The 23,402-nt window shown below is 46.1% G+C and overlaps 1 protein-coding gene across 5 annotated transcripts in view; it reads right to left on the reverse strand.

The window, feature by feature from the left end:
- LOC114020402 overlaps positions 1 to 19,834 on the reverse strand; it is a 32,974-nt gene extending 13,140 nt beyond the window's left edge. The window contains exons 1-6 of one of the 5 annotated variants that reach the window (XM_027826354.3): positions 19,690 to 19,825; positions 18,058 to 18,190; positions 17,040 to 17,094; positions 4,165 to 4,509; positions 1,820 to 2,089; positions 811 to 927 (exon numbers count right to left, since the gene is read on the reverse strand). In XM_027826354.3, coding sequence (XP_027682155.1) covers positions 811 to 927; positions 1,820 to 2,089; positions 4,165 to 4,509; positions 17,040 to 17,094 — 787 coding nt within the window. In that variant the 5' untranslated portion in view covers positions 18,058 to 18,190; positions 19,690 to 19,825. Of the gene's footprint in view, positions 1 to 810; positions 928 to 1,819; positions 2,090 to 4,164; positions 4,510 to 17,039; positions 17,095 to 18,057; positions 18,191 to 19,689 lie in introns of all 5 variants that reach the window. The other 4 variants (XM_027826356.3, XM_043522086.1, XM_027826359.3 and 1 more) reach the window with 4 other exon arrangements.
- Positions 19,835 to 23,402: the final 3,568 nt, after the last annotated feature.

Here is a 23,402-nt window from a genome sequence, read left to right on the forward strand (position 1 = left end):
GGGGCAGAGGGGGGTTGAGCAATCACCGGCGCCAGAAGAAGTCGGTGCGTATGCATGGGAGTGGAGTTTGGATGGGCAGGGGGTAAGTTAATTATTAATTTACAATTTTTGATGTGTGTATTTTCTCTAAGCTGCATGCTCCTAGAGCGTGGGACATGACACATTTTATACCAGAGCAAACAGAGGCTGTGCCGTTGGTACAGTGAACAATAATCCGTTAAGCATCATTGTCTGTGAGTGCTGATGTGCAGAGCAAAGTACCACTCTCCAGGAGTGAGAGTGGAAGAATCTGGCCCCAAATGGAGGGAATGTTTAGGAATCAGGACAGAACAGGGGCTGAAGAGTTGCAATCCTGTTTGTTATGCTGAGTACGAGGAGTGGAGCTGGGATCTGCAGCTGCTGTTTAGAACTGGGTAACACTCCCCAGGGTTTCCGCACAGGGTTGATCAGAACCGATAGACTGACCTTGCTACACTAGTGAGATCCTCATCTTGGGCCTGACCCAAAGCCTATTGAAGTTGGTGGAAAGGCTCCTACTGATTTCAGGGGCCTTTGAATCAGGCCCACGCCCGAACGTCTACACTGCAATTTTATAGCCCTGCAGCTCGAGCCCAAGGCAGCTGACCTGGGCCAGCCATGGCCATGTTGCGGGACTTGTATTGCAGTGTAGACATACCCTGAGAGGCTAAGGGGAAAGCAATCGGCCAATGCTGCCTGCCATTATCTGATTTGATCTCAAGCAAAGAAGAGTAGAGGCTTTAATTTTGTGTACAACAGACCCAAAGAGCTAAAGGCAGATAAAATACTTACTGATTCTTTGGTTTCCTGATTGGCAGCACAAGAAAAAGAAGCCCATCCCAGAGACCAGAGCAAACACCAAAGCAACAGCAGACATTTTCAGAACATGCTCTAGAGAAGGCGAGATACCTGGTATGTGGAGAAAAAAAATCCCAGTCTCATGGGGAAGCAGACAGAAATAATCAACGAACAGAACAGAACAGAGAGGCTGTGGGCAGCCCATTGAGATTGGGAGCTGCTGAGAAAGTTGTTGGGAGCCAGGATATTTTCTACTTGAGGATGTGCATGAGAGGATTGCTACCGCCTGCCAGTGATGGGACCGGGTCCCAAAGACGAACCTTTCCAGCTGGGATCTAACCTCTTCTGCAGAGCTGCACAGATAGCAGGACGAAGCGAGATCATTACTGTGTTCATTCAAGTAAATGTACTCAAATAGCACATCAACAGGTAGGAGAGTTCTGGGTGTTACACTGTCCACCTTTGACCTGATACAACACATCTACCAACCACTGGGAAACTACAAACTTGGTTCTTACTCTGCTGTCTAGTGGCCAAAGTAGAAATGTATTCAGACAGGCTCTATATCAGTGGTGGGCAACCTGCGGCCCACCAGGATAATCTGATTGCTGGCTGCAAGACATTTTGTTGACATTGACCGTCCACAGGCACGGCTCCCCATAGCTCCCAGTGGCCGCAGTTCGCCGTTCCCGGCCAATGGGAGCTGCAGGAAGCGGTGGTCTGCAGGGACGCGCTGGCTGCCACTTCCTGCAGCTCCCATTGGCCGGGAATGGTGAACCACGGTCACTGGGAGCTGGTAAGGGGCGGGAGCATGCCTGCGTACAGTCAACATCAGCAAAATGTCTCATGGCCCGCAATCAGATTACTCTGGGCCGCATGCAGCTTGTGGGCCGCAGGTTGCACACCACTGTTCTATATCTTAGTGCGTAACAGCTATTCTGAAACAGGGCAGCTATAGAATTACCCACAATAAACTGAAGCCCAGGAGTAATGCAACACTCACTGACAATGGTCAAGTTCAGCGAGGATTCCTGCCAGCTGATCTCATTGCTGACATTGCAGGAATAGGAGCCACAGTCTGATTTTTCCCCTTTCCCGATGTGCAACACACTGGGACTTCCAGAAAGAAGGCAATATCTTTCCTGGGGGAGAGGGTCTCCATCCTTCTCCCAGTCAATGTTCTCCACTGTTCCCTCCGGCACATTGCAGAATAATTCAATCGGTGAACCTGCCAGGCTAGAATTGCTCCATATCTGCGGCTGGGACACAGGCCCTGAAAAATATACAACACTGGTGTAGCACCAGTCTTCACAACATGTGTGCTTCTTTCCTGGAGTTACAGGGGTTTAGGACCACACTTGAGATAAGATGAGCAGGGATCAGTCCCTGCCAGAGTGAGCACTGGGGAGTTTGGGCTGGGTGGAAGTGCAGCACTCAGGAGAAGGGGTTACGTTGTTAGTGGGTTAAAGTCAAATAAAATCTGTCGTTGTTGTTTATAATAAAATAGTAATGAAGTAAATGAATACAGAACTAGCTATTCAATTTAAATGTAATCTATAAGGATTTAGCTTCCAATTTACAGATTAAACCCCAGGCCAGCCATTCAGAGCGGCCCCCAATTTAACCATGGAAGGAGAAGAGCAGCAGCGGATGAATCAGGGTGGCTGCACAGTGCACTGAATGTCCAAAACACTGCTACCCTATGGAACTCACTGCCACCAGATATCAGTTAGGCCAAGAGCTTAGTAAGATTCACAAAAGGATTAGACATTTACATTAATAATGAGAACATTCACGGTGACATTAGATAGGCTTAAACAAACATTTTTTAAAAAGAAGGAATATAAATACTCATGGCCACAGTTTGACAGCCACTAACTGAGGAGGTTAGGAAGAAAATTCCTCTATGGGCAGGGCATTCCATAACTGTTCACTAAGGAGTTTCTTGCACCTTCCTCTGAAACAGCTGGTATTGGCCACTGTCAGAGACAGGATACTGGACTAGCCAGGTTTCTGGTCTGACCTGGTATGGGGATTCCCGTGTTCTCAATATTATTGCTGTGCCATTTCTCTTGTATAACATATCTGGAGAGAGAAGAGTCCTGAAACTTCCTGAGATGGACTTTTAATATATCCAGATGTTATAATTTTTAGTTATTTATTTTAACTTATTTATACTGCTCTGTTTTTTTAAACAAATTGCCCATAGAGAATCTGACCCATGTAATATGTTTACAAAAATTAAAACAAATATAAATATATTAGATATTTATGGCTCACAAATGCATTAATATTGCATTAACATTGTAGATGATAAGGATCTAAGACCAGTTTAAAGGAAATTTCACTATATTGACCCCCTGTCATGAATAGCTACCGTACACAGACAAAGCAAAAAATAAACGATGGAAGCACAATGCTCAGGGTGAGGGCAATTGTTTTGTTTAGAGGGCGATGTGCTGAGCTATTGTATCCTCACGTGAGATTTGTCCAGGGTTTTCTGCCACTACATTTTTCCCTCCCTCAGCTCTGTTCTAACTGGTGCTCTGTGCTTAGAGAGCTGGCCATTAAGGAGCGAGCATAGGCATTCAACCCTGGAGCATTACTAACAATAGGTGTCATTCAGATGTTTCCCTGTGTAGCATGCTGGACAGTCACTCCCACGTGATTTCCCCTCAAGGGGCATCAAAGCTGTTCTGTGCATGGGGCACGGGGCCACCAGAGCAAGGGGCACGGGGCCACCAGAGCGGAGAGCAGTTTCACAGAGCACATTCAGACTGAACACAGCACCTCCCTGACACATCGAGTCTCCGTCATTCTGGGGGTTCAGAGCCCCTTCCTTATACATGTTTCCCAGTGCGGGATCAGATACAGCCTTCCCCATTCCGGGGCTCGCAGATCTCCCTGACATTTCTAAGTGAGTCCATCAGCATCCCCTGTCCTGCTCATAAGAACATAAGAATGGCCATACTGAGTCAGACCAAAGGTGCATCTATCCCAGTAGCCTGTCTGCCGACAGTGGCTAATGCCAGGTGCTTCAGAGAGAATGAACAGAACAGGTAATGAAGTGATCCATCCCCTGTCGCCCATTTGCTTCTGGCAAACAGAGGCTAGGGACCCCATCTCTGCCTATCCTGGCTAATAGCCATTGATGGACCTATCCTCCATGAATTTATCTAGTTCTTTTTGAAACCCTATTATAGTCTTGGCCTTCCCAACTCCTTTGTGGCTTGCTGAAAATCCCCCTCTATTATGACTATTCCCATTCACACCCTGGATTGAATGGATCCTTCTAATGTACTGATCTGTAAACATTGGAAGAGTAAGACCTCAGTGTCTCTCACTTACTGAGAACTTTCAGAAGGGTTGTCCTGGCTTCGCTCTCGATCAGATTGATACTGGCTTTGTAGACCCTGCTGTCTGTCTCGTGTAGTTTTTCCAGCAAGAGGGAGCCATTAAGCGAATAGAAAATGACTCTGTCTCCATAGGGCGCATAGAGTGTCGGCTTTTGTGACCCCACATAGTACTGCACAATGAAGTCCCATGTGGTGCCATTTAGATATTCCCACTGGATGAAGTTGATGTCTTTTATGTTGTCCGGTGCAGACAGCAGCACTGAGGATCCCACGGCTGCAGCTTTTCTTTCCAGAGGTCTTGCTGCTTCTGAAGTCCACTGAAAAGCCACCAGCAGCACTAGCCAGACGGGGAAGAGAAGTGGAAAAGCATAAAAAAAGAGTCAGTTAGAAATCAAAGTCCAAAGGGCATTTTCCATACCAGGTCATTCAAAGGTTTATGCCATCCTCACCACTTTAGCACCAGAGGACCTTCCAGAAGTGCATTGCACAAGAGGACTAGCATTTGTCAAGGGTTTTCCCCCTTACTTCTTTTTCCTCTTCAAGAAAATTATCTGAGGGTTTTATAGTTGTTTATTTTTAATATTATGTCTGCTGTGCTAGGTGTGTTAGTGAAGGCAATGTCAAAGAAGCATGCCTGGCACTTGGAATGGAAAGTGAGGACATTTCAGTCAAGCCTTAGGTCTTGTTGGAGTTCACTCACAGTCTTGGATTGCCCCTGCGAAAGCTCCCATCTCCTGCATAGGCAAGTTTTACCCTGGCAGTGGACAGCTCCAGTATAGAGGTTTTATGCCTCTAACATAATACTGTAAGCAAAGCTGTGCTGCTTATATTTTAACAAGGGGGAAATCCCACCAACAGTTTGGGATGAAACTTCACGCCCTGGGGCAAGGACAAGGACTATACTGATGTGTAGTTGAAACGAATATGCTGTCTCATAGCCAAGAAGGGAAGCAGCATTTCTTGGAAAAAAAATTTCTGTGAAACTGCACTTCGTGGGCAATGTGTAGAACTCGCTCCTGAAAAACATGCCGAGTATGGGGATAGTATCAGGCAGACAGGGATAGCATCACAATGCAGGTGAATAGGGCTGCACTGTCTGTCAAGGACATTGTCTGAAAATGCCTCAAAATAATTGTTCTGCAGAACAGGGTTTTGTGAACTCCTCTCCAACACATCATAGTTGGCTATTTTACTTCTATCTTTTACGCAATCCAGAGCCCAGGATCTGAAAAAACAAAAAACAAAAACAGGCTACTTACTGACATATCTAAATATGTTGGCCTATTTGAATGCTTCATTTTCCTCATCTGTAAAATGGGAATGAAAGGACTTACCTTCCTCACACGGTTGCTGTTAGTGTTCACTAGTTCTGTCTGAACAGTGATTTGAAATATTACGGCGCACTCGTGACTCCATAGTTAACGCTGAGCAGAGCTTTCTGTTTCAGAGCCAATTTTTCAAAATTTCTTTAAGATTGCGATACCTCACCAAGACCAGAGGTAGCATAAGTGGTGAAAGTATGGAGTGATTTGGCCCAGCAGTTCCCCAGCCACACGCCTCTCCCCTCCTCAAACTACAGATGAGCTGCTTTTAATATCCAAAATTCACCCGCATGGGGAGAGTGTCTTGGATAATTATGCCATAAGAAGGGCTGAGCAGACTGAAGCAAATTTGAGGTCATTTGGTCCAGGTGTTCCTGAAATACTGCCCGCTTCCAATAAATTGGGCTACTTTTGAAAAGTTTCAGAGTTTAATAACTTTTTTGCACAGTTACAGGAACAAAAAAACAAAACAAAACCCTAGGGCTCCTCGGATCCTCATATGACATTACAGGACTGCCCGAGCTGAGCTATTCAGTGGTAGTAAGGTGAAAGCGGGAGTGGGGGGGAAGGCTGCAAAGGCACATTCATGGTGGTTCTATGCTGTTGCATCCTAAATCAACATCCTGCTTATGATGGTGCAAATTTTTGTCCACTTGTGGAATGATGCAGAAGAATTTTTCATTCTACAGGAACTCCTGAGAGACAGATTTTGGGGCAAGACAAACTCCCCATGCCCCACAGCCTGTAGCTCACTAGTCATCTCTAATAAATAATTAATCTTCCCATCTGTCACCAGACAATGAAATAGTTCCATGGCACACAGGGATAGTTTTCTACCACAGACCTGGAAGAACTGTTCTTTTTTCCAGCCAGGGATCTCCAGCAAGCTCTCATCAGCCAGTGCCACCACAGCCTGAAAAAACTGTAAGGCCATCCACTCCCCGGCCTTCCCCTCACAGCCCTCCATCCTTTGCCACATCAAGCTAATGACCCAAAGCCACACACAAATACCAAAACATTCGTGGCAATAAACAGAAAGCAATTGCCATTTTCTTGTTAGGAAGAAGGAACCTGGCACACACAGGCAATAAGCAGAGAAGTGTAGGGATGGATGGGATGCAAAGGGAGATAAAGTTGCAATTTCTGTCTTGTTATGATGCACAGAGATATTTCCCATGCTCTCTTGAACGCAGTCTCAGTTTCCAGAGGTGGACTTTCTGGTTGGCTGGATGAGGGCCATAAAACAGTACAAGTGACCCATTCCTGGCCAAAGTACTCCCACTTATCCTCGCATCCTTGTGCAGTACACAGCATGCCTCAATCACATGAATGGCATTTTATACACTGCAGTTCAAATGGCTTGTAGGCAACACCCTCCTGTCTTCAGCTGGCCAAATGCACATTCCACCACCTGCTCAGGGCATAGTCAGATTGTCTTCTGCCATGTGATCCCACACCAGGGTAGGCCTTAATGAGCCAGGGCAGTAGAGGATAGGCTAGGTCCCCCATTATAACAGTGGGCACAGATACCCCACTGATCTTCCACCCAAAAACTGTGGATAAGGTCCCAGCTTGGCCATATTTGAATACACTGGGCCTCCAGATTACCCTGGCTTCATGCACTTTGCTGGTGCATCCCATGTAGATGTCTATGAACCTCTCTGTATGGTCTACCAAGGCCTCCATAAGGAGCAAGTTCATCCATTCCTGTTTATATAAACATTGTCATCTAGGTCAGGGGCATGATAAGAGGTACACCTGTACCATGGATGGCTTGAAGTCTATTCACTGAAAGACAGCTCTTACTTCAGGCACATGTCCTATCCTCACCAAGCAGGGGTGAAATCAAAACAACAGTTGCCTGGCAAACATGCATCACTACCAAATCAACAGCTGACTTGCCAATGCTGAACTGATTACCCACAGCTCTGTAACCACCTGCAGTAGCCAGCTTCTAGAGGGCAACAGCAACCCATTTTTGGGCTGGTATGGCCCTTCCCCTGCATATCCTGGTGCTAATGGGCTGGCTTGCACGACACACAGATCCGGACATGGGGCTGTCCTCATGCAGAAGTTCTGGGCTGAGGTCTGCGTAAAGATGTAGTCACACCATTCTGCGACTGTGGTCCTGGTTCAGGGTCACCAGTCAGCATTCATCAGCCTAAAATAATGGATCTGTTAATACAATAAAAAATTGCATCAGCCATCTCCAGTCCGGCAGTTCTGCATGTAGCCTGTGTGCTCTCCTTAGTTGCCGAACTGCCCTTCCCCACGTCTAGTGATCTGGATCGTCTTCCTTTTGTCAACATTTGGCACCAGTCATTGCTGCAAGCTGAACCCATGCCTTGCCACAAGTTGCAATGAAGGCCACAGAGAGAAATCTGGAGTGTGCAAAACTGGAATTTGTTTACTTTAACTTCCACACATATGCTCAGAAAGGACAGAGTCTCTCACAATATACTGCAAACGTCTTCATAGAGTGACTCAGTTTACTGTAGTGCTATCCTTTAAAAAGGATTGTTGAAAATCTGGAGAAGGTGCAGAGAAGAGCCAGAAAAATAATTTGAGGGTTGGAATAAGTACCTTACAATGAGAGACTTTGGTTGGCTTAACCGAAGAAGACTGAGATGCCACTTGATTACAGTCTCTGTGTACCTTCATGGTGAGAAACAACTGGGTACTAATGGGTTCTTTAATTCAATGGAGAAAGGGAGAACAAGAATTGATGGCTGGAAGTTAAAGTCAGGCGAATTCTAACAGGAAAAATAAGTGCCGTATCCCTAAGCAGTAAGGATGATCGTGATGCTTCCTGGGGGTATGCAGGGCTCCGGGCATTCACCTGCAGTTTGCGTATGGAAGCTTCGTCTGTGCCTGCTGTGGGGCGTGTGCTCTTTAGCGGGGTGTCACTAGGGCACTCAGTAATTAGATCACTCCGAGGGGTTACAGTTTTCCGCTACACAGCATACCACGGTTACATTGGCTCCACGCTTGTGATGTGCTTTTCACCTGTTTGCATGCACAGTCTGAGGTGTAATCCTGCTGGGGGGGCCTCTGCACATTGTAGTGAACATCGTTAGCCCTTTCCACCACTTCAAAACCCCTTCCATGAGTTCTGCATCTTGTACCTTTTCACCATGGGCGTAGTTTGGCGTGGGGCAGGGGAGCAATGCCCTCCCAAAGAGAGGCGAGGCATGGGGGGTACAGGGGGGGAACGTGTCACTACCCCCCCCCCCGATTTCTGCGAGTGCTGAACTGCCCGCAGGGCTTGCTCTGCTCATCGGCCTGTTGGGGGGCTCTATCCTTCCCATGCTGCACCCCTCCCACCCTAGGCTTGCTGGGCTCCTGTCCCTGGCAGCCAGGTCCTGCAGGGAGAGGGATGGAGCAGCTGCTCTGGGTTACTACCTCTGCAGCTGGACACCGCCTCCTGGGTCCTAGTGCCCGCCGCTCCTGTACAACTGTGGGAGCCCACGGGGGCGGGGCGGGGGGGCAGGGCAAGGGTGGAAGAGACAGTGGGGAAGGCGGGGTAGCACAGGGCAGGGGGAAGAGAAGGGGATGGTGGAGCGCCGGGTTGGGGATAGGGTGGGTGCAGTGGGGAGGGGAAGGGATGGGGAAGATAAAGGGTAATGTGTGTTGGGGGGAAGCAGGAGCCCGGCATGTGGTGTCCCCCCAGCAGGGAGGTGGCCAGGAGCACAGGGAGGCACCAGAGCAGCCATATCGCTGCAGCAGCTGGTGCCAGAGTGGCCGCAGCTCCCATGCTCCGGTGGCCGCAGCAGTTGCTGGGGCTCCCTCGTTAAGCCGGCCTATCCTCCCACAGCACCGGCAGCCCCGGTACCACTCCAGGCAGGGCGGGACTGAGCTGAGGGAACTGGCTTCAGCATGCACACCTGCATGCATGAATGCCTGCACTTTGCCCCCCCAAATATAGCAGTCAAACTATGCCTATGCTTCTGACAAGGAGTAACACCAGTACCAAACCCCTGCATGAAATGAGCAATCACAGGTGTTGTGATCATATTATTCTTTGTGAGCTTCCTGGCTTTTTGGAGGTTTCACTGCACCATCACAGACTTCATTTTCTCCCTAAACCTTTGCGCATATTCAGCCACTGGTTCCCCCCTCTGCTTCCGAGCCACCCTCCCAGGAGTCTCTGATGAGATCCAGGGGACATCTGACTTTTCTCCAAACAGGAGCTCAAATGGGATGAACCCCATGGATGCTTGAGGCACTTCATGATAAGCAGACACGGGGACATTATATCCCAGTCTCTTGGTCTCTTGTTTACATACCTTTTCAGCATAGATTTTAGGGTTCTGTTGACCCTCTCCACTAAACCATTGGTTTTTAGGTGGAACAGGGCAGATTTCAGTTGCTTTCCCTCACACACCCTTCATTACACACCAAATAGCTGGGACAAGAAATGCGACCCACAATCTGATAACATTTCCTTTGGAAAGCCCACCCTGCTAAATACAGGAAACAGTTGCCGAGGCACTCTTCTATCTTCTGCATTTGATGGCGCCACAGCTTCTGAACACCGGGCAGCAAAATCCACCACCACTAATAAAAATCTTTTCCCTCTGTGGGTTGGCCTGGGTAAGGGTCCTGTAATATCTATGGCAACCCTGAAAAAATGCTTCTCTGATTACTAGTAAAGGATGCAAAGGAGCCCTAAAGTGCCCAACAGGCTTGTTCCACTTTTGACGTAAGTTGCAAGTCCTGCAGTATCCGTGTACCTTGTTCTGAGTATTGGGCCAAGAGAAGTTTTCCCTTAGCCTTTCATATGTCCTCTCCAGTCTTAAGGGACCAGCAAAAGGGCAATCGTGGGCTAGCAGCATTAACACCGCATGATGCTTTGGGGACATGATCAGTTGTTTGTTGAGCTCCCCAGGACTTCTACTTTTTCCAGCTGGGAATTCCCTGTAAATTCTTCCCTCTTCAGTAAAGAACTGCCCCATTCTCTCTGTCTGCGGTATTGGTGAGGATAGCCTCCCATATGCTTTCTAGAGAAGTCTCTGCACTTTGCCCTGTAGCAAAATCCATTTGGCTTTTGCTTGCATTGAGAGCTGTCTCAGGAAAGGGGCCAACTCCTCCCTTCCTTCCCCTCCCCTTCCCTGGAGATGCATCACAGCTTGCTGCTGCTAAGGGCGCGGAGGGCTCCTCTCCCCCCTCAGCTGCCCCTTCCTCCTCAGAACTTACTTCTGGGAACTGAGGGACATATTGCCTCTTGCTGTGGATCACAACGTTAATGGCTTTGGCCAGTGATATTACGTCTCTTCCCACCAACACATCAGCAGGTAAATTCTTAAGCTGTCCCATGTTTAAAGTACCCATTAAATCTTCTCACTCTAATTCAATGCAGGTGAAAGGCACTGTGGTTCTAAACTGCCCAAGATCAGGAATTTTACCACCTCTCTCCTTAATCACATATTTCCTGACTAGGGAAACTTGGGCTCCCTGTCTCTCCACCCCAGTCCACTTTACCATTTACTTTGGCCCCTTTAATAAACTCTTTGTCTACCTCCAGGAGGTCAGACTTTAACAAATTAACTAGATCTCCTTCTGCCACCACTGAAGTCTCTGACTCGAGGGTAGCTGCATTAACCGGGAGAGATATTGCATTTTTTCTCCATTTATTCAAGCAAGCAACCCACATGAGAAGCACCTTCTTGGACCTTCTTCTTGGGATGGGGTCCAATAATTAGAATTACCAGGAGGACGGGCATTTAGTCCCCTCTCCTTCCTCCTTTTTCCCAGAAACAAGCCAGGCCCTCCATTTTATTACAGGCTTCTGCCCTTCCCTTTGGGACCTGGACTCTATGAACGATCTCAATTGTATGTAAGAGTCAGCTGTCCCAACTACAGATACTGGGGATTTTCCCCACTGCTATCCTCACCTCATCAGAGCAGACATCACAGAACAGGAGCAAAACAGATCTACCAACCTGTCATAAGTTTCTGCCCCTGTACTTTTTGTTCACTTTGTCAAATAATTCCCCATTTTCCAAACCTGTTCCCTGTAACATAACTTTCCACGTTGTCTGAGGCATCTAAACTTTAGGTAATATGCCTCTGGAGTAATCTGAAACCTTTTAAACACAAACCTCCTTAACCCAATCATACAACATAGCTTTCAAAATTTTTCAAATTATTCAAAATTTGTACAGCTCTACCAGGCAGTTTGGGGAGTAAGACAGTCATTCTCTGCTCAGCTGGGATTCTGTGTACTCCACACATCTTTTTGAAGGTGGTCAAATCTTCCCAATGCAACCAGGCTCCCTGTAACTCAGGCAGTTTGTCTCAGCTGCGTGATCCATGGGCTGGTGGTTCCATCCTTGCATTTCCAGCTTTTTAAACTCATGCTGCCTTTCCACCTCCCTTTCTTGGGCTGTTGCCTCCTGCTGTTGCTTCTCGGCTTCCCACTGTCCAGCTGCATGAGTCTCCAGTGGGCCCCCACTTGTGCTGCTTTCTCTGTCTCCCACCAATGCTTGTCTGCCGCCCTCTGTCTAACTCTTTCTGTTAATTCCAGCCTTTTGGTCCTCGTGGCTAACACCAGCTTTTGGACCTCCATCTTGGCCAGTTCTAATTTCAGGGCTGCTTCACTGGGATGTGGTCCAGGCAGAGTTCCCAAGCCTGCACCCCCGCCCCCACCCATTTCTTTTTGAGGAGTCTGGCTTCTCTGCCTCTCACTTATGTTTCATGAGCACAGATCTCATTTCCTCAAGGGTTTTCCCTATAGCAACTAATCCACGTTCTGTGCACAGACGCTCAAATCGAGCACTGGTCTGTTTGGCTCAGGTTTCTTGCTTGCTCATTTTGCATTGTCTTTTCTTCTGTTTCCCTTTCCTAAAATAAACCCCAAACAACAAAACATAATCGTTTTTCTCTCCCTGTTTCCCACCGTCTCACTTTTGAATCTCCCAGTAGCAATGTTATCTGGTATATAAGTGCCTTGAGCAAATGGGGTATAGATCCTGCCAACTACTCCACTGTGAGTCTTCCTGGGGGTACCCAGGATTGTGAGGCACCTCACCACCACCCACCTTTAGTGAAAGGAAGTCTTGTCTGTGCCTATTGGGAGTCAGCTCCCCAACTCCACTGCCACTCCACTGTCCCCTCTAGGCCTATGCAGGGCCCTCTCTCTTTATTGGTTAGCGATAGGCATGCTCCAACCCTCAAGCTCTCTGAGCATCTCCCTGGAGTGTCCAGCCCCCATTCCACTAGACATGCGCAGTAGTCACAGATCCACTGTTTCCAAAGCATCAGCGCACCCCAGTTTACCAGCTTCAACGCAGATCACCGCTCCGCTAGAGAGACAGCACTGAGATATGTTTATAGTGAAATCAAGTAAGAGTTTGTTTAACAAAGTATAGAGATTCAAGTGATAGCAAAAGAAGATTTGGAACCAAATGGTTACATATGAAGTAAAATTGTAACAAGCACTCTAGAACCTAGACTTACTTAACTAGCTCTTTTCCTGGCCTATGGAGCAATGCTCACTTAAAATCCTTCCAGTTTTGTATACCCAGGCATGACTATGATCTTCCATTTAAGAGATAAGGCATGCTGTCAATTTGCCTCCTTGGTGAAAGATCCAGGGTGTACCTGCACTGTCAGTTATACCCCAACAATTCACTGTCTTTACCCGTAAACAGGATTCCCTGCCTGCTCTTTATTTCTTCCTGGAAATTCTCTCTCATGAAGATATTGCACTCCCTTGATTAGAATCAGGTTCAGTATGTAAACAGATTTCCCCTGTAAAGCAGACAATCCACAATGACCAAGGAGAGAGATAAGTGTCTTTTACCCCCTACCTGCAAGGAATATGTTTGAAGTTTGTCACCTGCTCGTTATCTGCCCTAGGAATATAATTTTCAGCATAGAAACATTAACTCCTTAATTATTCTCCCATCCAGACACAGAGAAATGATTAAGATGACCAGTGGCCTACTGGCTCCCAGAAGAGATCTCACATGCCAGTCTTTAGTGAATTATGTTTTTATATCCAACTCAGAGGATCCTTGTAAAATCCTATGAACCCTCCGTGCCCTCTGCTAGTTGATACCTAGAGGTTCCTGGGTACCCTGGAACAAACTACCAAGGGAAGCGGCTGTTTCTCCATCTCTTGCATTCTTCAGATCAAGACTGATGCTTTTCTGGAAGGTCAGCTTTAGCCAAACACAAGTATTTGGTCTCCACGCATCAGTAACCAGGTGAAATTCTTTGGCTTGTGTTACACGGGATGGTATAACGATCTCTTCTGGCCTTAATCTATAAAACCATGTGATGCGCCCCCCAAAAGTTTTACCACCACACGTGTGAGTGAAGTACCAGTGTGGATACAGCAACACGAGTGTTATTTTGCAGTGTGTCTGCTCTCACTCAGGCTTGGCTAACTTGAGAGAAGTAATTTGAGTATCGATAACTCAAGTTAACTTTGCAGTGAAGGCACAGACTTGGTGGCAAAAGTGGGACTGGTTCAACCCAAAGAGCAGGAGTCTGAGGAAGTTCAGCACCCTAGGAGTATATTCCCAATGCATTCTACCTATCTGCCCAAGTCCTGCCCCCTGAGAGATGGTGGGCAGTACTGTGTGGGCTATGATGCCAGATACAGTGGTGTGGTGCTGGGCTGAATAGGGGTCTACTTATTCCATGCCACCCTTACTTCTCCACTGCTGCTGGCGGTGGTACTGCATTCAAAGCTGGATGCCTGGCCTGCAGCTGCCGCTCTCTGCTCTCCCTTCAGAACTGGGCAGCTGGAGGGGCATAAACTATTACAGACACAAATATATTTGAGAACCACTGATTTAGAATATAGAAAGGTCACAACGAGAAACTTCAATGTTCTCAAACTTGCTCTTGAATACAAAACCTTAATGAGACCTCCTCTGCTTTTGTATCAACAGATCAGCACCTTCTTGTTACACATTCCGTGCACTTGGGATGTTCTTCTGCCTTAACGCTGCTGAGATCACAATGTCAACCCTTGTGAAGAGTGTGAGACTGTAACACGATGCAGTCTGTTCTTTGTGTCTATATCTTATTCTCATTTAAAAGTTACTGAAAGTACGTACATGAAGAACAATACTCCACGTTCAGCAGTGACACATCTCCTGGCAGATGGAGGGACCCTTCACCAAGGGGTCTGTGTGATCAGTAACTTCCAAAATCACTCCATTGATTCGCTCATGGACTTCTGTAAACTGAATACACCTAGATGCTGTTGCAGCAGCATGGCACATGCCTGTATTCCACCAGCAGGTCTGCCCACTGCACTCATCTTTTCTCCGGGTTTCTAGTCCTTGCTATGACACTTGCAGGAGTAATGACCACCATTCTGGCCAACACAGTGACCTGAACTGATGACCACCAGAGCTAAATGCATAAGCCTTTATAGTCTGTCTTAAAGAGGCAGGCTCTCAGGAGAACTCTCACAGCCTCACATTCTCTGTGGATTGGGCACAGGGCAAGACAACACACACAGTGATCAGTGGGTTACATCAGCAAAATGTGACAAATTACTGAATGGTACAATGGATGCATTTTGGCGAGTCACCATAATTTACAGATTGAAACAGTTTTGGAACTTAAACTATGATAAAGAAGGTTAATCACAGCGTAAATCATGTACAACCATCCTATCCCGCAGAGACAGGCTTGGAAGAATTTAATCTTTATTATAGTTTTGAAGGATAATATAAATGTCTATTTTAAAGCATTTTTTCCAACTTCTTTATTGATTTACATTTTCACAATCGCAGGAAATTATGGTGAGGGGGGTTAGACAATAATGGTTTAATGGCAGTAGACGCTGAGACTCAAAAAGTTAAAACTTTATAACCATGAAAACACAAACTGTCAACATCACATGCCAAAAAATACCAAGTAGATATCCTTAAACTCTAATAAGTTCTCAGGCAGAGTATTTCTTATCTTGCCTATCTGTAAGTTTATATTATCATCAATAGACATATTTTTTCCATTGGTTTTTGTGTGTACAATAGAATCAATGTTTATCAACAAAAACTGAATCCTTCTGAGCCTACTCACAGATGAGCAGCAAAGCATGAACACCTTGACCTTCAGAACTGGAGCATAAACCCTTATTACTGGAGCTACAGGAGTAACCAGCAGTAGAGTACATCAGCCAGTGGAGGAGGACTTGACACACATTTTCCCCACCAGGTTACACAACTATTTATTAGTCAACAGTAGGGTACTGATGATCAGGAATCCTGGATTCTCTCTCTGGCTCTGGAAGATGAGTGTTTTTTCAGTGATTAGAGACAGGGGAACCAAAACTGGCTTACTCAGTCTAAAAAGCATGTGGTTTAGTCGATCAGATTGGAATGTGTCATGTTAGAAACAGAAACCTAATTTCTGTTCCTGAATGTGATTTTCTGTAAGCTCTCTTACTTATTTTAAAAGATAGGGGTGTTCAGGAGCATTTCCCTGTCTTTTAGGGTTGGGAGTTTATGGCCTTATTAATACAGCGAATTGTATGGGACAGCAGAAGTTAGAAGAATTGAGAGTTGAACTTCTAGTCTTTTGCCCAGCTCAGGGATGCTTTCCCGAAGCAACAGGGCATTTGGTGAGGGAATCTGTTGGCCATTTTGTTGCCCCCTAGTGAGAGCATTCATCCCACAGCAGATATTTTGGAGGACTTGGCTTGGTGCACAAATTTGCTATCATGAAAACAAAGTTATAAAACGCTCCATAGACAAACACTATCGATGTGTAACTGATAGAATCAGCACTTGAGGAACAACCGCGTAAACAAAGGACACATCTCAGAGCGGTTTAGATTTCTCATCAAAAGGGATGTTTTTGAACTTTAGGAGTCTCTCTTTATCAATACATTTTTTATTATTTGATAACTAGTTCTCAAACTTTACATCCTCTGTTGTTATGATTGGTTGGTTTGTTGCCATTTCAATTAGGTTTCTGCAGAATAAATGCTTAAAGTTTGCATTACAGATTTTACTTTAACTGCGGAGAAGCTACAGCTCCACCATAATGTTCTTTTGTTAGTGACCATTAGCATGTCTCAGGTCCACTGTAATTTGTGAAGTTTTTTAGGCACTGTAGTTGGGGAAGGGGAAACTCGTTCACAGACACAAAAGAGAACACAAAATATTGAGCCAAGTTCTCATGCAGCCTGGATCCCAGCTCAGGTTTCTGCTCTACCTACATGTATGCAGAGGATCTCTTTGTCCTCTGTTGCTATAGGATATAATGATGAATGGTAACAATTAACATAAAATAGTTAATTACATGTTGCTATAACTTCCCATCCAAAATGTAACATCCAAGGTGCATTATAATACAGACACACAAAATGCAGTCACTATATAGTTCTTCTTAACAACTGTTTTTATCAACATACAGATTTTTTTTTAAATCTGTTTAGTTAGGCAAATAGCCTTCCAGACTCAAGAACAAAGAGCCTAATCACTTTCACACATTTTAAAACACAGACACTTATAAAATATAGTTCAAAGCCCCCTAAAGCTGCTTCCAGACTGAGCCTAGTTCCAAGGCACATTACCTGCAATGAATGCACAGCCTTTACCCAGGGTCTCCAAGAAGAAACAGATCAGCATCTGTGAAAGGAAAACTGTTTAACCACCCAGTGACTTTAAAACTGGAATCCAAACATTAAAGAAACCACAGTAACTGCCAAGAAAGAAACACAATTCTCTTTTTCTGTGATATACAGGAGGTGGTTTACACCCAGACCCTCAAAGATTTTAAGGTGCCTAACTGCCGTTGATTGATACCTTTGAGGATCTGGGCCTTAGACACTCCTCCACACCAGTAAAAGGCTAGACTAAGGCAGGGACACAACTACACGAGATCTAACTCAATTGATGAAAAGTCCTTCTCTCCTACTTATTGCTTGAATATACTGATCTAGAGACTACTCTCTGCCTTGGTTTCTTAAGCTCATTTTACCAAGGTAAAGGCAAGTCTCCAAGAAAATCGTCTGACCCAAGAAGCCAAAGTATAATGACACACAAAAAGTAGCAGCAATTGTGACATGAAGCCAGGTGCTTAGCTTGGTTAACTGTTGCATCTCCATTGACTTCATTGGAGCAACACTAGTTTACATCAGCTGAGTACTTAGCTGAAGATCAGTATGCAGACCAATCGGGAAGACACAACACCTCCAGAACTAAGCCCACCGGCAGGATGAAAATTCAGAAGCACTGACTCCTGTCTGGAAATCAATTAACCTGAGGCACTTAACATATTTGTAAGGCTAGTGTGGACATCCAATGTGTTTATTGTTGGTTACAAATATTTGTTCCTTACCTTATGTATCAGTGCATGAAAGACACCTTTAGGTCATGTATGGTTTGTTCCATAGGGGCCATTGCAGGAAATTTTCTAGTGCTTCATCCAGCCAAGTTTTAGTGTTTTCAAATATTTAGAAGTGGGCAGTAAGTGCTATTTTGGCTTCTGTTTTTTAAGGAACTAGGCGGCAGTTAAAACAGCAGCATGCGATTAATAAGGGCTCATCTACACATGGAGAGACACTGGAATGCTTTAAATTTAAAACTTACCTTATTCTAGAATAATTTTCATGTGTTGACATGCCCAACTGAACCGAAGTAACCATGTTATCATAACTTTCTTCCAGTTCCCTCATTCTTTGTTGATATACCCACTTGCTGCATCTTGTCTCAAAGCTGGATCCTGCAGACACATACACACACTAACCTTACTGATATAGTCCTATTAACTTCCAGTTGGGCTGCTCATGTGAGTAAAGTTACTCACACATACCTTTGCAGGATGTAGGCTCTTCAAGGCAAGAGACTATGACAACTGCACGGTGCCTAGCACAATGGGGTCTGACCCCAATCAAAGCATTTGGGGGCTACCATAATATTTGTGATCAGAGCTCAATACACATTCATTGTTAGTCACAGAATTTAGTATTCCCTACTGCACTCCTTCATTTAGAGGTGCAGTGGAATCCTGTGGGCCCTGTTAACAATGAAAAAGATGCGAAGACAACTTGGGTTATAACCTCAGATGCCAATCAGTTGGTAGGTTTCAGAGTAGCAGCCATGTTAGTCTGTATCCGCAAAAGGAAAAGGAGTACTTGTGGAACCTTAGAGACTAACCAATTTATTTCAGCATAAGGATGCATCCGATGAAGTGAGCTGTAGCTCACTAAAGTTTATGCTCAAATAAATTTGTTAGTCTCTAAGGTGCCACAAGTCCTCCTTTTCTTTTAATCAGTAGGTAGTGAGTGTTACATGTCAGTACCCTTCTGAACATGCTTATACGGTCCAGGTTCATAGCAGTCTGTGACTCCTGGGGAATGGCTCCTGGATCTCGTGTCCCCCAGGGAGGGGGTAGAAAAGGGTGTTGCCATTCAATATTGGGAGAGAAAACAGGAATATAACGCAATAATTTCCCTGTCTGTTCCCCAAGAGGCTTGAGAGAACCAGGTGCAGGGTCCCAGGAGAAGGGAATGCTTTCCAGACACCTCCCCCTGGCCTGTCCCCAGTTTAGCTAAAAACATTTCCCATCCTCTGGGGCGCCTTCTGCAGATAAAGCCTTCTTCTGTGAACTCTCCCTGGTGCACCCTCTGCTCCAAGCCCGGCTCCCACACTGAGCCACGTCAAGCGGAGAGTCCAGAAAGCTGCACACGCCCCAGCATGGAGGCTCTCGCAGGCTGCGCTGCTGGCTGCGTTGCGGGGAGAAGGGAAGCTGTGATTTTTGCGTCTGACCGCCCAGTGCTGGCCACACCCGTAAGCCGCCTGCGCCTGCCAAGGATCGGGTGCACCCCGGTCCGTAGAAACCTACAGAAGGGTCGCTGGGGCAGATCATTATGTGAAAGGGCCGGAGGCTCGGCCCGCCGAGGGACGCGCTCCGGGCAGATTTCTTCTCACCTTTATTCTGGGCAGCGCGGGTTTCCTGCACGGCGGGGGCAGGAGAAGAAAAGCACCAAAGAAACCTTCCTAGTAACCCTCTTCCCAGCGCTGGCCCCATGCGAGGGGTGGGGTGGGGTATAAAAGATCATAGCAGGGGTGCAAAATCCCAGCTGGGGACGGGGTGAGCGGACTAAGAGTGAAACCGAAAGTAAAGACAAGCCCAGCGAACCGCTGGCAGCCGGGGCAAGAAGGTGCCAGATCGCCAACAGCGGATCCGAATCTAAATTGTACATGACACAACATACTTACTCCGGTTAATAGCAGTGCTAGGGCGGCGGCCAGGGCTGCTAAAGACCCAGGTGAATGATATCCTCTGCCTTCCCTCCGCGACCTCGCCTTGCTCTATAAGGCTCCTCCTCTAGCAGGGCTCTAGGGGCAGGGTCTACATGAAGCCCGGCCTATCAGATCAGTATGTTGTGGGACAGATTTTTCACACCCCTGAGCGAGGCAGTTAAACCCATGTAAGGCCAGTTATACAGGACATACTTCGGTATAACTACATCGCTGAAGGGTGTGAAAAATCCAGCCCTGCCCCTGAGACGAAGTTATACCGACCTTCACCCTGTGTAGACACAACTACTGCCTCTTGCCAAGGTGGAGTAACTAAGCCAGCCCGAGAGCTCTCTCCCATCCGCTTAGAGAGTCTTGACCAGAAGCGCTACAGTGACACAGCTGCATTGGTGCAGCAGCTCTGATGTAAGTTTGTAGTGCAGCCCTGCCCTAAGTTTTTATAGTGCAGACCTGGCCCCGGAGTTTGGCAGTAACTGCATGGCTTACCGGTGTCCATGCCCCTAAGCGATGTGCCGATACTGGCACACGTTTATAGCATAGGGCCAGCTCTACGCTATAAATGTACGTTGGTATAACTGCCTCGCTCAGGGGTGTGAAAAATCCATGCCCCAGAACAACTTCGTTAGACCTAGAGCCCTGCAAATCTGCGGATATCCACGGATGCAGACATCAATGGACCATGTTTGTGGATCATAGATGGATGTGGATCCAAATTTTATATCTAGAACCCTGCAAATCTGCAGATATCCACTTTATATCTATGTTGGTGGATCGCAGATCGGATGCGGATACAAGTTTTGTATCTGTACAGGACTCGTGAAGACATGGCTGTGTCGGCAGGAGCGCTTCTCCCATCGATATAGCTACTGCCTCTTGTGAATGTGGATTAACGACGCTGACAGGAGAAGCTCTCCCGTCAGTATAGTAGTGTCTTCCTTGAAGTGCTACAGCATTTTAAGTGTAGACGTGCCCCCAGTGTAAACAGCAATATATTACCTGGAAGCATTTTTCTCTCCATCTCATACTTTGACCTTCTGAATAAATGCTATATTTCAATAGAGGAGCTATTGTTTTAATCAATCAGAATTATTTCCTGGTAGCCTTGTGCAAACCATTAGCTCATATAAACCATGCAACTAACTTCTCTACCCTGTGCTGATGGGCTGTTTGCTCCAATCTTCCCTTTCCCTACAGTCTCCACTCCACACCTACTCCTAGAGTGATCAGATGTCCCAATTTTATAGGGACAGTCCCGATATTTAGGGCTTTGTCTTCTATAGGTGCCTATTACCCCCCACCCCCGTCCCAATTTTTCACACTTGCTGTCTGGTCACCCTACCTACTCCTCTTAATCTTCTTCTCTCCTGCCCTGTCCTTCTGAACCCCTTCCCTTTTCATCCCAGTTAGCTGATCCCCTCCTAAATAAACCCCACCACCAAAAAACGGTGGAATTAATATGCCACCAAATCAGTACAAGTGGTCATCAGTGACCATTTGCCTGGAGTTTGGGCCACCAGCACAGAGGATTTTTAGTACAGGCCATCAATGACCATCTATAGCAGATTGGGCAACTGGTGGCTTCCACCTCAGATCCTTTTTTCTTCTGGAACAGGGAATTGGGCCACCATTTGTCAAATGACATTGTGACATTCCCCTGGTGTTATCCGGACCAGTGATCTGCTAGGTCATTCCAGTCATTGACTCTGGGAGCCAGCCTTACCCTGCTCTGCTGTGAGAACCCCCACTCCTGGGCTGTTCACGCACAGCCTCTGGCATGTAAGCTGCTCTTTAGATTGGGCAACCGAATGACACTAGCCAATATCTCCTGTCCCAGACACAACCCTAGGAACCTCTGTCTTGTAGTGTCAGTTATGCCCGCTGGACGCTGCAAGCTTATATGAGTTTGTCAGTTTAACAAAGAAATTGATATGCACCAGTCTTGTTATCCCAAATGTACTGCTTCAGGTAGAATAAACAAACAAATTTATTAACTACAAAGATAGATTTTAAGTGATATTAAGTGATAGGCAAAAAGTCAGAGTTAGTTACCAAAAGAAATAAAATAAAAGCACGCAGTCTAAACTCTCAACCCTATTAGACTGGGCAACATCTAGATTAAGCAGTTTTTCTCATCCCACTGGACATTAAAGTTCTTAATATACAGGTTTTTTCCTTAAACCTGGGCCAATATCCTCTGTTGGAGTCTTGTCTTCTTCTCAGTGTCTTAGCTGCTTGCAGTGAAAGTGGGGGCAGGAGAAGGGCCCAGTATGTGTCCACTCTGTCTGTTTTATACCCTCAGTCCATGTGCTTGGGGAGCACAAGTCCAGGCATGTCTGGGGGACATTGCTGAGTCTCTCCAAGCAAGGTTGAGTAATTCCCCTGGTGTGGCTCATGCAGGTGAGTCATTGCATTGTAGCTCCCTTGCTGGGCAATGGCTGTTGATGGGCTGATTGACACCGTGCCCAGGCGTTGGTTACTTTCCTTGCTGTTGCCTCTGGGGAACTAATATCTGGCTGATTCCCCAATTTACAGCATGTTTTAGTGACCACCATACAACACAATTCTAATTATTTCATATGCATTAATGATACACATATATGGATAGAGAAATGAGTTTCAGCAGACCATAACCTTTCCCCTGATACCTTACAAGGCATGCTTTATATGTAAGATCACGATTATATGAAAATGAGGAATATAGGGGTTACAGTTCACTCCCCAAGGTATAGAATGTCACAGACCTACCTCCTGAGCAGGGGAAATCCCCCTGCATATCTCCCTGAGCCCTGGAGAGCCTTTTCTGACCTCCATTTGAAGCAGAGCCTAATGACATATGCCACCCTCATGTGTAACTGTGTCATTTCATTCTTTTCACATAGGTCTACAGTACCATTTTGGAAGCTGTTTTGTTTACATAAATTACACATTTTGAATCAAATTGTCTTATTTCTTTTAAATTACATATTCTAATATTCCTCCTGCCCTAGCAGTTTGCTGGGTATAGGAATATATTGTAGCCTCAATATGAACACACTGAGGACATGAACTAGTTCATTTGTTTGTAGTTTTTTGCCATCTCCTCCAGGAAAAGATAAGAGCTGAGATAAGAGTGAGATAATTAGTAGGCTGCGGTAAGCAACTAAAAGAGCTGGCAAAGATGATGTTGGCACCACTGATCTCCATTCTGTGCTGTTCTCAGACACCGCGTCTCTCTCCCACTCCCCTGCTGCCCCATGTGTGACTGATAAGTCACCTGGAATGGAGCCACTGGGATTCTATGGGGGAGATCATGCAGGACAAGCTCTGTGAAGCTCCCTGTGAATTTGAAATACTCATCTCCCACTCAGTCAGCCAGAACTTTGAACATGCTGCTTAACCCACCTTGTATGCGCATTTTTACAGGGATAACTTGATAGCTGAATGGGCCACATATAGAGGTGGGTATAGATCCTGATTCAAAGCCCTCCCCCATTCATCCACCCACCCATGTACTCATTCATCTCCATCCACCCTCCACTATATGAGAATTTGATCAGGCTCTTATTTGGTAATTTGATTCCTGTTCTGTTAGAATTTGTGTACTGATTAGGGTTACTTACACTTTATAGACCACCAGCTGTATAAGCATTGGCACCATAAAATCTCAATAAATAATATCTAAGGGATAGTTT

This window comes from Chelonia mydas, chromosome 9, assembly GCF_015237465.2.
Source record: "Chelonia mydas isolate rCheMyd1 chromosome 9, rCheMyd1.pri.v2, whole genome shotgun sequence".
Lineage (NCBI taxonomy): Eukaryota > Metazoa > Chordata > Testudines > Cheloniidae > Chelonia > Chelonia mydas.